The 15,885-nt window shown below is 37.1% G+C and overlaps 1 protein-coding gene across 3 annotated transcripts; it reads left to right on the top strand.

Annotated features, from left to right (window-relative positions):
- Positions 1 to 2,811: 2,811 nt before the first annotated feature.
- Positions 2,812 to 14,299, top strand: LOC105045022 (receptor-like serine/threonine-protein kinase ALE2). 3 transcript variants are annotated; one of them, XM_010923181.3, is made up of 8 exons: positions 2,812 to 3,152; positions 3,855 to 4,337; positions 5,197 to 5,571; positions 7,150 to 7,362; positions 12,236 to 12,625; positions 12,744 to 12,987; positions 13,079 to 13,226; positions 13,628 to 14,299. In XM_010923181.3, the coding sequence occupies exons 1-8, from the start codon at positions 3,110 to 3,112 to the stop codon at positions 14,000 to 14,002; spliced, it is 2,271 nt and encodes a 756-aa protein (XP_010921483.1). In that variant the 5' UTR covers positions 2,812 to 3,109; the 3' UTR covers positions 14,003 to 14,299. The 3 variants fall into 3 exon arrangements, with proteins under 3 accessions (XP_010921483.1, XP_010921484.1, XP_073113731.1); XM_010923182.4 differs by having other exon boundaries at positions 2,946 to 3,152; positions 12,254 to 12,625; XM_073257630.1 differs by lacking the exon at positions 13,628 to 14,299 and adding an exon at positions 13,339 to 13,495 and having other exon boundaries at positions 2,946 to 3,152.
- Positions 14,300 to 15,885: the final 1,586 nt, after the last annotated feature.

Raw genomic sequence — 15,885 nt, 5'->3', positions numbered from 1 at the left:
TATCCAATTGTTAGAAGGTTGTGGTTTAGCTCATAAGTTCTCGCATTATCATGGTGAAAAAAAAATCACACTTTCATTCCTATGAGTTGCATCTCCTATAATTCCCATGCAAATATAAATCACGAGGCACTGACGTGGTGAAATCTGGATCTAATCCATTGGCATAGAGAGTATTATTTTTTTTTTTTTACTAAATGAAGAGTCAGTGAATACAGAGAAAAACTTGTTGAAGTAACAATATATATATGGGACAACCAGAACACCACTCAGAAACGCACGTACAAAGAGGCCCCAGACGAGGTTTTCTGGAACACCACTCAGAAACACACGTACAAAGAGGCCCCAGACGAGGTTTAATTTTCTGGAGCCTAGTGTCCCATATATGCAACGCCTTAGATATCGTATTAGAAAATTTGATTTAATTATCGTACAAAGAGGCCCCAGACGAGGTTTTCTGGAGCCTAGTGTCCCATATATGCAAGCCTTAGATATCGTATTAGAAAATTTGATTTAATTATCGGGATAAGTGGTCTCCCAATCTGAACATGAAATTCCGTTAAGTTGCCTTTCAAGCTAACCGCTACTTTGCAGCCTGATTGTCTTCTTTGAATACGTGGGATGTCTGGGATCCCCTCTTCGTTCTTACAGCGTCCCATAAGATTTATATTATTTGAGAGCCATCATCTCCGATCTTTCTCAAAGTTAATTTTGATAATAGTGCGATTAGTGATAGAGATGATGTAGATTTTTTGATCAGAGACCTAGATTCTAAGTTCATTTGGGAGGGATTAGTTTATTTGAAAGTTTCATTATCGGTGCAGAGTTTCGAGCAGCTTGGGAGGGCATCTTCTTCATGTTTCTGATGCTCAAAACTGATCAGTTGGTGGTGGAGGATGATTTGATTATGATAATGAGTTAGATTTGAAGATGGGGGCTATTACCTTCAATCCGTTGGTTCAAGATATCTGGAGCTAATAGTGCGTCTTCGTGGATATTAGATATGAACTCCACTACCGATTAGATCACAAGTTTTATATCACATCATTTTGAAAGGATATCCTTTTGAAAAATCTTTCTTTCTGATTTTTTAAATTATATTCAAACACATTGTGTATAAATTCTTCAACTTATCAAAAATAAAAAAAATATGGAATGCCTGAGTGGCGCCCAATCTTCTCTTCTATATTTGTAGGTCCCAAGTAACGGATGGGAAGAATGGTGTCCAGCGATAGAATTATTAAGCCCGTTGATCACAGTAGCTGAATCCCTCTCTATCCATGGCAGCGGGAGATTTAAGGCGTCCTTGTAATACGGTCAGCTGTGGATGGATTTATTTATTTTTTTCATGGATAATTGCTAGTTACTAAATAATAATTTATCTTGTATACTTTTCAAATATCCAAAGAAACGATCTGATGTGCCTACACTGGCTCCTCTCGCAAGTCCCAACCATTCTAGTGACATCACCGGTCACCTCGTGTGCCACAAGCTAGGCATCACTAATGCACTGATGGCAAATGAAAACGAAGGCCACGCTTGGCTTTTATTGCGTGGGCCACATAATATATTAATATATTGTACGAGAAAAGGGAGGGCACTCTATCTTTCCAACGTCTAAGATGAGAGTAAATTAAAAAAATGCCATAATTTGTACTATATATTTAAATACCCGGATTATGATAAGAAGAATTAAAGGACACGACACTTGGGTGTCATCATTGTTGGTCGCCACCTTGATGAATGCTATCTATGATTCAAATTTTGAAAGATCTAAAAGTAAGTAATATTACTCTATTCGACTAACTATTCTTTGACAAAAATTCCTAAAATTTAAGGGTTTAAACAGATGGCTTGCAGTGACTACGCGTAAAATATTTTTATAATGATGATCACATAATATTTAAAAGCTTATTACTTGATTCATACTCTACTTTCTAGAACAACATAACCAAACTCATGTTGACTTACTTTGTCATGGTGAGAAAAAAAGCTGTATCACAGCCTATTCCATTAGATATTGTGGTTGATGCTGTCTTTAAGATTAACCAAATATAAACCTTCAAGCATTGAGGGAAACTAAATTTTCTGTTATTGGACTAAGTACGTTCTTTAAAAATAGGACCACCTTAAATCACTTTTTCAAAGAACTCTATAATTTCTATTTCTTTAAAAATATTATGATCAGGAGCACTTGAATTGATAATTTTCCTCTTTCCTAATCTCCAGCGCTCCTCTCAGAACTGATGTCAGAAGGATTTAATTCACTGAATAGTTTATATTGACATCCAAAAATGCTCTTAAAGTTGGGAAATCTGGATATAATTAGATGCCCTAAGTGAGATGTCCGTAAATTTCATGACTATTTGATTTTTGTGTATCATGGTCACCAAGTATTCAGCTTGCTTAATTTAAAAGAATATATATTTGGTGAAGGTATTTTTGACATAACTTTTCCCTGGCAACACCAAACATGCATGTTGCTGAATCACACTGCACTCTATATGGTAAGGTATTAATTGTTCAGAAAGATTAGGAAAGCTTGGTATTAAAAACTACCTTCCTCTTTCCACTATAGGATACAGTACAGATGTTTGTTCTTTCTTCTGTCCAATATGGTACAAAGAGAAAGAAATAATGGAGGTGCATTTTACAAAAGAGTGGTGTGTCTTTATCAACTACCCCACAATAACAGTTTTTTTTTTTTTTTTCCTCATCGTCCGCCCGTTTCGCCGACCCAAATCAAGAAAAAAGAAAAAAAGACAAAAAAAAAAGAAAGCTAAAAGAAAAGCGCAGGCGTAAAAAGTGACGGAGCTCGAGGCCAAAAGCTCCAAAACCCTCACCATTTCCGCTTCGAAATCCGTTCCCATGGACTGGAGATCTTCGTTTCCTCTCAGATCATCGCGTTCCGCGTCGCCGAATCCACTGCTTCGAGCTCTGCTTCGCGTGATCTCGCCTCCTCTCGACCCCTCCCCGCTCACCGACATCGCCCGCCCCCGCTCGTAGCCTCTTCCCGAGCTCCACCGCGCCCCATGCCCTCTCTCACCCTTCGACGAATCGATCTGTCCGGGCTCGGTAGATCCGTGTCGTTCGTCCTCGGACGGGATCGGGGATGAGGAGTTTCGGGGGTGTGTTCTGGATTTGTCAGTGTAGAGGTACTGTTCAAGCTTCTTTCGTGGAAAGATTTGATTTGATCTCGACCGTTTTCTTGATCAAAAGTTCCTTTTTAGAGTGTTGCAAATCTGTGAATGTGAACATTGGTGGTTCTTGATGAATTAATCCATTTTCTTGAGCTAGGGTTTCGGGATTTAATTTGTATTTCTCGCTTAGGGCTTTGTTCTTGCTTAGAGAGATCAGAGAGAAGCAATCTTTGTGGAGATTTAACCCCTACGTGAGCTTGTTCTTGTTGTTTGGGAATGTGCCTTGCAATGCCGTCTCTCTGAGCTCTGTTTGAACTGACAGGATATGGAAATTCTCAATAGCTTACTCAAAAATCTAATATCACTCTTAAGGGCAGAACTTAACACAAGTGGTTCCAAGCCCAACTGCCACCTCTCCTGGTTGGTCAGGGAAAAGAAAATTATTAAAAACTTCAAGAAATATTGTTGCATAGATTTAAGTAGGCTATCGAAGTTTTCGTTTCCTTTTGGTTTTGACCAAAGAAAGGTGACACTTAGCTCTGCTTCTAGTTATGAAGGATAACAGAGAGAGAGAGATTTGGTTTTCCTTTGTCTGGTTCATTCCATGCTATGTCAAACAATAATCAAGAAGCAGATTTCTTGTTGAGATATTTGCTTTTCCTTTGTTCTCATTGTACGGATTGGTGATACATATTGTTCTTGATTTTGAAATCACAGGGTTACTGAAAAGACTGTCAAGAATTTCAGTGTTCAATTACTTGGTGATTGTATTGTATTTGGAGCTCATTGCTGAGGCAAAACTGAGCAGTCATAAAAAAGAAGCAACAGTGATAGCTCCGGCTGCTTCTCCTTTAGGTGCATGGAATCCAGTCCATTCCAGGATTGCACCGGCCAAGCTCGAACTCTCTTTGCCAGCAAGTCTTCCTCTGGTTGATCAAAGATACAGGAAGCTTTCTTCATTGCAAATTTCTCCCTCACAAGTGCTGCCCCCGGCTCCTCCTCCAGATCATGGCTCACTAACAACTAAGGATCATCCCTCATCAAATTCATCACGTCTATCAGATCCTTCAGTGCAGCACAATGAGCATCCTGCACTTGGATTGGCCCTTGTACCTTCATCTGTTGGGGATTCTACTCCTGGATATTCCAATTCTAGCTCAGTTCCTTCTGGTCTGGCAGAACCTCCATCTTCTCACTCTGGTAAGTTGAAATCACAATGAGTTGATATTTAGTCTAACATTCTACTCTGAAAGCTCTAGTGATTTCCATTCTTGCTGAGTAGTATTTCATCAGTTACTAAGATTGATGATATTTATGTTGAGGCAGTTAAAGCTTTACGACTATAAGATGAGTGATCTCCTGATTTTTTTAAAAAAAAATTTAAAAAAATCTTGCAGTAGTACTACTTTTCTCTCTGTTGTGAGCCTTATAGGTGATTAATATGCATGACCTTATATCTAAGTACAAGTCACTTTAGCATCTTCACAGTGGAAATGATTGCTTATAGGTGATTAATATAGCAAACGTATAACAAACATGGAAATGAAACGTGCAACATGTTTACTTTAAGTGCAAATGCATGAATTACAGAAGAATTTAATATATCCTTATTTTCATGTTTCTGAAAAAAAGATTTTTGGATTCACCGAGACTGCATCATATATTTTTATCTCCAATCCCTCTTCCAATTTGTTATAAAATTTAGGGAATCGACTTCCAGTAAAGCTTTATATTAGGTCATAACCTTTTTTTCTGCAGATTGCTATATTTGAAAGAAATTTTATATTTAATAGCTCTACTCCTTATTGTTTGATTTTTTTAAAAAAATTAATTTAACCCTGAAATACATATTGGTTTATGGGGGAGGTTTCCTGGTCACTGCTGGCTGATTGGGTGGGTGATAAGGTTTGGTACAAGTCGGATATTTAGCTATTGAATCTCATTTAATCATCCTGGTTACTTCTCATCCGCAACTAATGTTGTTCAAATACTGATCTTTTAGCTTTGAGTTTGTTTACCTTAAGTTTAAGCATTTGTGATGGTCTTTTTGTTGGGGCAGGATGTTGTGGACCGGACAGGGTGCAGAGACGAGGTACCCAAGATTGTCATTGTGTATACCCAGTGAAAGTCGAGCTGTTTCTCCTGAATGTTTCTCTGAGTTCAAATTTTAGCAATGAATTTCTTGAAGAACTGGCATTTCAGCTCAGTTTGCAAGTTACTCAATTTGAGATTGCTAACTTCTATGTTGTTGGTGCATCGGGGCTAAATATCACAATGAATATAGCCCCACTTACTGGGATAAGTTTCTCCAAGTATCAAGTTGATGCAATGAATTTTTCCCTTGCCTTGCATAGGGTTCGTATTAACCCTGCACTGGTTGGAAACTACAAGCTTCTTAATTTAACTTGGTTCAGGCCACTTGCTCCTTCTCCTGGTAATCTTGTTTTACATTTGCTTCATATCATTGTGTTGGAAAATATTTAAATCATGATATGAGACATTTGAGGCAAAATCATGGTTGTTACTTGAGTTTGTCTACTTGCAGTGAGATATGAACTTATTCCAGAAACTGGTTGATGATTAACTGCACTTTTGACATCATTTTCTTGCTACATGTACATCATTCTCTCTAAGTCTTAACAAAATATGCAACTACACATACCAGATATATTTTTGGTAAAACAAGTGCATTACGAATAAGCAGAGAGCAGAAAATTAGTGATAAACAAGAAATTCATCAGAAAGTATAAATTTTGAACATAATAAACCCTATGAACCCCACTATAAAATATATGCCTTAATATAAATTGATTTTACTGGAATATAATCTATTGTAGAAACACAAATGTATCCTGCAGGTATTTATGCCACACATTTTATACAATATTAACAATGAATCAATCCATTGTTAACTTATAAAAAGGTTGTTGTAGTCTTTTCATCATTTTTCTTATGATATCCTGATGGTTGCGTTGTCATGTTCTTGTTATGAAATATAAGAGAAAAACATCAACTTAGGTTTTGTAGCATAGGTTTTTTCTTGCCTTGAACATTTTCCCAACCATATCACACTATTGCTAAAAGAAATCCATTCAAATGTCAAAACTCAAGTTAAGAAACAATTTAAGCCTGGAAGCAGGTAGATTGTTGGAATGCACAAAAGGGATATTTAATGATTTGAACTCATAGCACACCCAATTGATGTTTTTCTATATATTTTGGTAACCCATAGATTTGAGAATTCTCTTTGAATATTTAACCTTATAAAAATCAACCTATAATCCATGGTCTGTCATACCGCCCCATACCAGTATATCGGATGGTATTGGTATGCTGTATTATACCGTACTGACACTCAGTATGCAGTCTTATACCACATAAAACTGCATACCAATACTGTAATAAAATGGTAATGGTACGGGGTTTGGTACCAAGATGGCGAATCTTGGTATAATCAATTTTATCTTGCATGCTTATGAATACATGCAAGAACATAAGGTCAAGCCCATCATTCTTCACATATCTATATGTTATTTCTAATTTAAAAGAGGTAAAAATTGGTTTTCTTGTGTACATCTACTCTCTTTAGTGGCTAAAACAAGCTACATGAAGAAAAAATTATATGCTAGGTGGTTTTGTTAGGTTCAAAAGGATTAAATGAAGCTAGACTAGCTTAGTACATTACAAATCCAACTTAGGATATGTTGGGTTCTGTCTGCTTTTAATCCCCTATAGTGGATTAAAATAAATTCAGTCTTAGAAAAAAAAAATATTAGAGGCAGAACTATGGTCATTAGATAACAGCGGGCATGGATCGACTATATGAAATGAGTCTTTATTACCTTGGTAGATGTTTTCTTTGCTTATCTCCATCCACCCTGCCTGTTTTTTCCTTTTCAAATTCTATGATCAACTCCCTGGTAGTTACTTGTGTTTGTTATATTATTTGTGTTACTAATAATAACCAACTTTTTACTAAAATGGTTGCTTCTCTATCACTTGTATTTTCCAGCTCCAGCACTGACTGTGACACCTAGTGCTTCACCACTTGCAATGTTTCATTTGCCTAAGCCAAATGGTGATACTGGAGATGAGAAACATTCAAGTCTCATTATAGTGATTGGAATATGTGTTGGTGTTGTGATCATTGTTTTCATAAGTGTGCTTATAATTTGTTCATGCATGTCTGGCAAAGGGAGGAAACGGATACCAGTCAAAGAAACAGGTATGCACTTCAAGCTTCAGTTATGTTGTTTAAAGCAGGCTTCAGTTTGTTGTTTAAACTTATCACCTGTAGCTATGTCATCTTCCTCCATATAGTTATGAAGCATCAGCAGGTCAATTATGTATGCCAAGTTCCAGTTGTTTGTCGAAATTTATCTCTATTACCTACAGATTTTTTCACTTTTTGCATAAATTTATGCCCGGTAAACTTTAGTTGAGGCTTTATATAACTAGTGATGTTGTAGGAAGGCATTGATCAGTGGTCCTTGTGCATTTCCTTTGATGTTTTTAGAACTTGACATTTATGATATTGCACATTACTTTTACTTTAAATGAGAAAAGGGAAAAAGAGGACTATTACAATATCAGCAATCTGGGAGTACAAACTTGGAATTTTTGAACAAAAATGATCAGGAACTTGTGCCAAAAAGTTTGACAGGAAAAACTTGCATGCTTGTGTTCACCCACACATATTTAAATTAGATAGTACATATCACACCTTGCCACACAATATATACTATGCTGCAAGGTTACTGGCATGATGCATGTGTATGTATCATGTAGCAGTGAGTATTGGTCTGTATCAGCCTGTGTCATAGTGTTTCAGGTTGGTATGCTACTACAGTAAATTTATGTTGATGGATTATCTGTCTTCCCTCTTAACATATTACACATTTCACATGAAGAATTTATTACCAAAATTGCTTTTCAAAAAGAACAAATGAACTAGGTTAGCTAGTTGTTGTTCCATATCTCTGTTTGTGTTTTGCTAGAATTTGTTAAACAATGTAATACGCAAGTGGATTATATTCATCAGAAACAACATAGGTAGTTTGACTTAAGATGATGCAATGAAGTGTTGGAATTTTGGATCGAGCGTTCAAAACTTATCTACCTGCCACCAAAGCAAACAATAATAGGTAATACAAGATTATTGTGCTTTCTTCCTGTATCCATGCAAACCTTGACCATATCTTGATGATGCCATCATCTTTCCAAGCATGAAACTTACAGTATGCATATTGTGCCAACCTTTGAATGTGATGGCCTATAATACATGAATTTGGAGCTCACCTCTATCAAGGGTTGTTTCCTTGTTTAGGCAAGAGTTATATATCTTCTATCACAATTTCTTGCCCCGCCTTTTTTGATCATTCTCTCATCTCTTTATCTATACTATATATAAAAAAGACAGTTTTGGAATCTGGAAATATTCCTTTGTGATTCTCTGTCACTTGAGAATATCCCTCGCATTTATCTTAAAAATATGTTCATTATCCCACTAACTTTGCCCATGTTTAACTACCACAACATTCTCTCTCCTTTTCCAATAAAATCAGAGCCCTTGGATAGAATTCCTAGACAAATTGGACTTCATGTTTTTCTCTAATTGGACTCCCATATAGTCTGGAGTCTGGACTCTTTGATTCGACTGCTAAACAGATTGGACTCTATCACTTTCTCTTCTCTCTTCCCTCTAATGTGCATCGCATGTGCTTGATAGCTAGTACCACCCAAAATAAAATGATGCCTTTTGTAAACCTCCTGCAAGTCTTTAACACACATGCCTATTCCTTGAAGTTAGCCATCAGTACATCATATATGAATGCAACTCATAAGCTTTCTCAATATAAATATTTCTAAGGAGTTCTTGTAACTCGTTCATCCAACATTTTCATTGTTGTAACGTGTCTTAAGTTGGTGCTTCCTTAATCAAAATAAGCATTGGACCCACAGTACAAAAGCTCCTTAGGACTTTGTTTTTCTCATTAAGATTCAGCAAGCTAAATCTTCACATTTTTACTCATTCATCACATCATATTTGAATGCTTCTTACCAGTTTCAAGGGATCATGGCTTACCAAATCATAGTAGAAATTTGTTTCCCTCCCTCTCTCCCTCTCTCTCTCTCCTGTTCACTCTTCGTGTATGTATATATCCGCATGTCTATTTGAGTCTTACTAGATGAGCACCTCATAGGCCTCAGGTATTCATAATTGTGCCCACTATATTGCTTCTATATCCAATCATGATTTTGAAACATCTGTTGATCACACTGTGTATTGCCTCTTGGGATTTTGATATAATGATCCCTTGGTTTTGGTCTCATCCCATGTTAGTTTCATTTTCTACCATAAATACAAATAGGACTCTTGTGTTCATGAAATGGACCAAATAGCCCTCTCCATCGACCAAACAACTCATAATCCAACGTTCGCCTAACCAATATTGGAGCCCATACCGGTCGGTGGTTGGCCTGGTATAGTGCGGTTCCGTGCTGAACTTTCGAAGTGAACTTTTTTATTTGAATTTTTTGAACTAAGGTCGGCAAATGGTTTGTAGACTTCACTATAGCAAAGTTGGCAAACTTTATGCTAGTGAAGTTGGCAAATGCTAGTGAAGTTGGCAAATACCATTTGCCAACTTCAATACAAAATCGGCAAATAATAAAGAGCTCCCCTGGTTTTGAGATGAAACAGAGGGGGCTTTTGAGCCCTCTTCCTCCTTCCTCCTCCCCTCCTTCTCTCTCTTTCTTTCTCTCCTTCTCCCTCTCCCTCTGTTTCGAATCAACGCAGGAACTGTGCCGGTAATTGAACGGTCTAGTTCGGCCCAGTTCTGCAAATCATGGCTCACACCATTAAGTTTATCAAATGACCTTACACCCTTTCAAGGGCATATTTTCTTCAACTTGATCGCCCAGTAAAGCCCACTTCCAATCTACCCAACCTAATTTTCACACCCTCATCCCATCCAATCATGCTAGTGGAGTTAGATTACATCTTCACCAGCCCACAAGCAAATAAACTTCATGATCTCACCTAGTGCATAGGCTTGTTTTGCTCCAACTCATACTAGGGAATCCTGTGTAGTCCCATGAAGAAAGAGTAAAAGAATTAGCAAAATGGGTTAAATTTGATGTGGGGATCTTGATTTTGAAATCCTTGTTGGGAATCTAGCTCAATCATAATTGAGGAACAATAAGATGGGAATGATGGTGGAGATGTGAGAGAACTTATTTTTCTAAGAAAAAAATAGATTGGGTAAGGGTCACTTTTTAAGTAGTAGGATCTCACTAACATAAAAGTTTTCATCAAAGGATGCCAAGGTCAAGTAGTTCCCCCTTTGTATTCATTCATGGAATAAGTACCTTCACATGTGGCTTGGTTCTCTTGATAGAGCTTTAGTTGTTTTCTATGCCAATATTTCCTCTCTGTGAACATGCAGCAAACCTTATATCTAACCACAGATCAGGTGTTCTTGCAACAAAATGCTCACAATAAAATAGAACATCCTGCCAGCTCATATAAATTGTTGTCTCAAGTAGTTTAATTAGTTTGGATGATGGAGGGATACAATATTGGGATTGGAGCACGTTACTTGGTATAAAGTTCACCTCAAACAAATCTTTTCACTTTAATTGCCAAGGAGCGGCTGGAGTCTAATAATAGAGGTTCACAACCTTGTGGTTGGCTGGCACCAAGATGGGGAATGAGTGGAGCAGATGGTCCAAAGAGAGGAAGGTGAATGAGAAAGAATACAAACATCCAGGGTAGAAAAATCATTAAGCATGCTATGGTCATTTGAAGAAAATAGCTGCCTGTGTGATCAATTTAATGAATACATGGGGCTATGTCATCCACATCCTGAAATTACAAGGCTAGATGTATTTATTATGAACAAAGGGATTAGTTGGGACTAAACCTGAAATAAGGGACTATCATTAAACCTGAAATAAGGGACTATCATGTCAAAATCCATTGCTAACACCATGCCTAAAGATGTTTGGAAATTCTGTGGACTTTGGACTCACCTCACAGGAATCCAACACATGGCCCACACTGGGAGGCTAGTGTCAAATCAAGCCACCTGATGGTGCGCTCTCATTTCAGTTTCAAGGAAAAAGCACTAGTTGTGAAGTATTTTTCTCCTTCCATCTATGCCTTCTAATAATTAATGGGCTAATGGGGGAAAAATGCGAACATACTTCTTCACTTTCGTGTGTGAATAAAGGAAGAACCCAAAATAACTAGGTGGAGAGGATCTTTAAGGGGCCATGACAAAGAAGCAACCTCTCAGAAGGTCATGAACTAACTGAGGATGCTGTGATGCAATATATGGAGTATCATGATTAGGGGTGGCAATTGGGTCAGGTCGGGTAGGATACTGGTCGGATTGGTGCAAGTCGGATAAAAAAAAATATCAATCTGAACCCGATCTGTTTATCAAACATGTAACCCGATCTGACCCACTTAATCCATTTATTAAATAGATCAAACGAGGTTAAATGGGTTAAACAGGTTAAATGGATTTTTAACGGGCTAAACATGTTTAATAGGTCGGATTAACGGGTCAGAAAATAGGTTAAATAAGTCTTAAACAAGTTAAACGGATGAAACAGGTTAAATGGATTAAATGCGTTATCTGACTTAATCCGACCAGAATATTAAATGGGTTAAACGGATCAGATATCAGAAAGCCAAATTTGAGCTAAATATTAAATGGGTTAAATTGGTTGATCTGTTTATGATCCGAACCTATTTAGTCTAAACCCAAATCTGTTTATGACAGGTCGAACATGGGTTAGGTTGGTGGGTTGGATCATATTTTGTGGACCTTAATCATGATCATGATCAGTTCAAAGTAACAACCCACCCTACTGTACTGTATTCTGTTTATTTCCGACATTTTTTAATAGAGAATGGTCATATGGAAAAAGGGATGGTGGTAGCCATTCATTTTAGCATCTGAACCTCATGCTTTTAGTGAGACTTCAAGGAACCCTCCTTTTACAATTACTAGTGAACCTAGTCAGTAACTAGATTTTGATTTTCTCATGCTTTGACATGATTTTTATCCACTGACTAGTGCTTTCAGTGCATCATAATTGTGCAGCAAGGCCAAGAACTACAGATGCTGTTTCTTTAGAAGGGTCTCTTCCACATCCCACCAGTACACGATTCCTCACATATGAAGAGCTCAAAGAAGCAACAAATAACTTTGAGCCTTCAAGTATGCTTGGAGAGGGTGGGTTTGGCCGTGTCTTCAAGGGTGTTTTAAGTGATGGCACTGCTGTTGCCATTAAAAAGCTTAGCAGTGGAGGACACCAGGGAGATAAAGAATTCTTGGTTGAGGTTGAGATGCTGAGCAGGCTGCATCACCGAAATCTTGTGAAACTGGTTGGTTACTACAGTAGCCGTGATTCATCGCAGCATCTTCTGTGTTATGAACTTGTTCCAAATGGAAGCTTGGAGTCCTGGCTTCATGGTATTTACTTATGACCAACCCTGAAAATTCCATTTGCTGATGAGATCCCATTTGACATTTGCACTGGGGCCCAATAAAAGTCCTAATATGATGCTGACATGGACTGCATTCTCTTCAGGTCCCTTGGGAGCTAACTGCCCTTTGGATTGGGACACTAGAATGAAGATTGCTCTTGATGCTGCTAGAGGGTTAGCCTATCTTCATGAGGACTCCCAACCCTGTGTGATCCACAGAGATTTCAAAGCATCGAATATATTGCTTGAGAACAATTTTCATGCCAAGGTCTCTGATTTTGGTCTTGCCAAGCAGGCACCTGAAGGTCGGACAAATTATCTTTCAACTCGTGTGATGGGAACATTTGGGTTGGTTGTCTATTTCCTTTCTTTTGAATTGGTTTCTTTTCTTGTACCTTGCTCCTGGTGTTGCCAAAACTTAAGCTAGTGGTCTTTTCAGGTATGTAGCACCAGAATATGCCATGACAGGACATCTTTTGGTAAAGAGTGATGTATACAGTTATGGAGTAGTTCTACTTGAACTGCTGACAGGGAGGAGGCCTGTAGATATGTCGCAACCATCTGGCCAGGAAAACCTCGTAACCTGGGTGAGACCTATATTTCCTCTCTTTGATATTTCAAAAATTATACCATTAACTATCTTGATCATTTCTAAGATCAGAGTTATATGTCACGATATTTACATGCGCATAAATCCAGAATTGCACTCTTGGACATTGGTTTAAGGCATGCACTGGAATAAAATGACGCATGGGCATCCAGGAGAATGCATATAAGTTAAAAGCAAAGGGAAGGCACATGTATGCATCAAGTTTTTCATTTGCTTCAACGTTCCCTGATGAGTTTTCTTTTTGAGTAGTTTCACGTCTGATTTTCTGTTATCATCATCTTATATTACCCAACAATATGCGACAGTGCTATTTCATTCTGCTTATTTTTAGTTTGACTGGATTAGGACGATGGGTTGACTTGGTCTTATAATCTGCAGGCTCGGCCAATTCTTCGGGACAAGGATAGGTTAGAAGAGCTTGCGGATCCAAGGCTTGGAGGTAAGTATCCAAAGGATGACTTTGTGCGAGTGTGCACAATTGCAGCAGCCTGTGTTGCATCTGAGGCGAACCAGAGGCCCACAATGGGTGAAGTGGTTCAGTCCCTTAAAATGGTGCAGCGTGTCACAGAGTATCAGGATACCATGCCAACCCCATCTGCCCGCCCCAATATTAGGCAGTCTTCAACGACCTACGAGTCCGATGGCACTTCCTCAATGTTCTCTTCTGGACCTGTCTCAGGTTTAAGCCTTTTTGACAATGACAACATCTCCAGAACAGCAGTGTTCTCGGAAGATCTTCATGAAGGCCGGTGAAGGATCGAGAGTCAAGAACAATATTTCTGGTCATTAAAAACTAGATTGCCAATATGGCAATATAAAAATCAGGTGTTACTATATGAAGAAGGCAAGGTCTTGGATTGATGGCTTGAGATTGAAAGAGGTTGTTTGGTAGCATATTGATTGTATATTTCAATTTTTCTTACACCCAGATAGCTGTGCGGTTTATCTCCATAAGAACATTGTTTTTTTTTCCCCTCCTTTTTCTGTGGCTATGTTTTGAAGTATGTGATTAAATGGGCATATCCTTTTTTACATTTGCTTTTCCTAATACGAATTTGTGTTCTTACTTTTGCATGAGACTGAAATTTGACTGAGACAGTACCATCAGAACAAGAAAAGGTTTAGTACCCAATATATATTGCAGATAGTGTTGTATGAATCTGATTTGGCAAAAAAAAAAAAAAAAAAAAAGAAATAACAGGATACATGGGATAAAATTTAATTAAGTTATATATATCTTTTAAATTTTTGGATGTATATTCGTTATAAATATTTGAAATTTATGAATATTTTTATATATCCAATATATGTATATATATATTTTTTAAATTTATTCTTATTATATGTCTGATCTTGATATCATATTTTTTGCATGTATATTCTTATAAATATTTAAAATTTCATATATAATGGCTTGGGTTGGGTTTGGGTCAAGCCTTACGAGCCTTGATGTATAAGCTCAACCTGAAGCAATCCCGACCCAATCCTCAGATTGCCACCTTCATCTATAATCTTTTCGAGTGGGTAATCTCTAGATATAAGGGATTGTAATAGATATTTTTTTCTTGAATTTTATCATATTAAAGTAGACAGCAAATCTAAACATGGTGTTTGGTCATTACTTCTAGCAAAACCATTGTAATAGGGCGCTCCTTCATTGAATTATTATGACATAAAATAATATAAAATAACCTAATGCGTTACTTGTTCTTTAGGTAGTGGCAAATTTTACTTTAGAAAATTAATTCTATTTAGCAGGAGGACACTTGCTTTTCTTACGAACCTAATAACTTAATTTTCCTGAGATAAAGATAATTTTTCTTTAAAAAATAATTTTATTCAGGAACTATTTGGAAATTTTCTGTCGGATCTGACACGATTGTCCTAGCAAAGAACACGGGGTTGGGGAAATGAGAGCAAGGGGTTGCTGGGATCAATCACCATAGGAAATAAAAAGACTTTTTCCCCTCCCCACCCCTTTCCCATCTCGGTGCTCTCTTCTTGGACGATCCCGCCAGGTTTGGGGAAACTTTTCAAGCAGAGCCTTAATGGCAGAAAACTTCTCTCTTTTTGGAAATAGAAGCCAACCTCGAATCACTGAATATAGAGAGACAAAATAATTAGCTATAAATGCACAAGTAGATAATTATAGTCGCTAAAGGTTTTAGATTTGAGATAGGTGTTTAAGTAAATTCTAAATTTATCAATTATTAAGTTTCAAAGTTAGTAAAAATGGATATGTTCCTAAATACTGTCGTTGCTCTTCTTATTCTCAAAAATCCAACAACATTTCAACCGCCTTTTCTATGATATTTAGCATATATTCTAAACCTTTTAAGAGAGAAGTCTGATTACAGTTGTCATGGGAGTATTTTAAATCTTTAATAGGGCAATCTAATTAGGATTTTCAAAAAAGCGATTATGATTATTTTTGAAATTAAAAATAAAAAATAAACGTCTTTTATATGGTTTAAAGATAAGGATCAAGGATAAAAATAAAAGAAATGAATGTTTATAATGTAACAAATAATAATTAGTATTATGGCTATTGTAGTAGTTTGATAGATGATCAAGTTGGGCCAGGTTAACTCAAGGTTAATTAAGACCTTGTTCAGTTAATTATTTCAATTTTTTTA

This window comes from Elaeis guineensis, chromosome 5 (genome assembly GCF_000442705.2).
Source record: "Elaeis guineensis isolate ETL-2024a chromosome 5, EG11, whole genome shotgun sequence".
Lineage (NCBI taxonomy): Eukaryota > Viridiplantae > Streptophyta > Magnoliopsida > Arecales > Arecaceae > Elaeis > Elaeis guineensis.
This window is presented reverse-complemented; position numbering and strand designations above follow the sequence as displayed.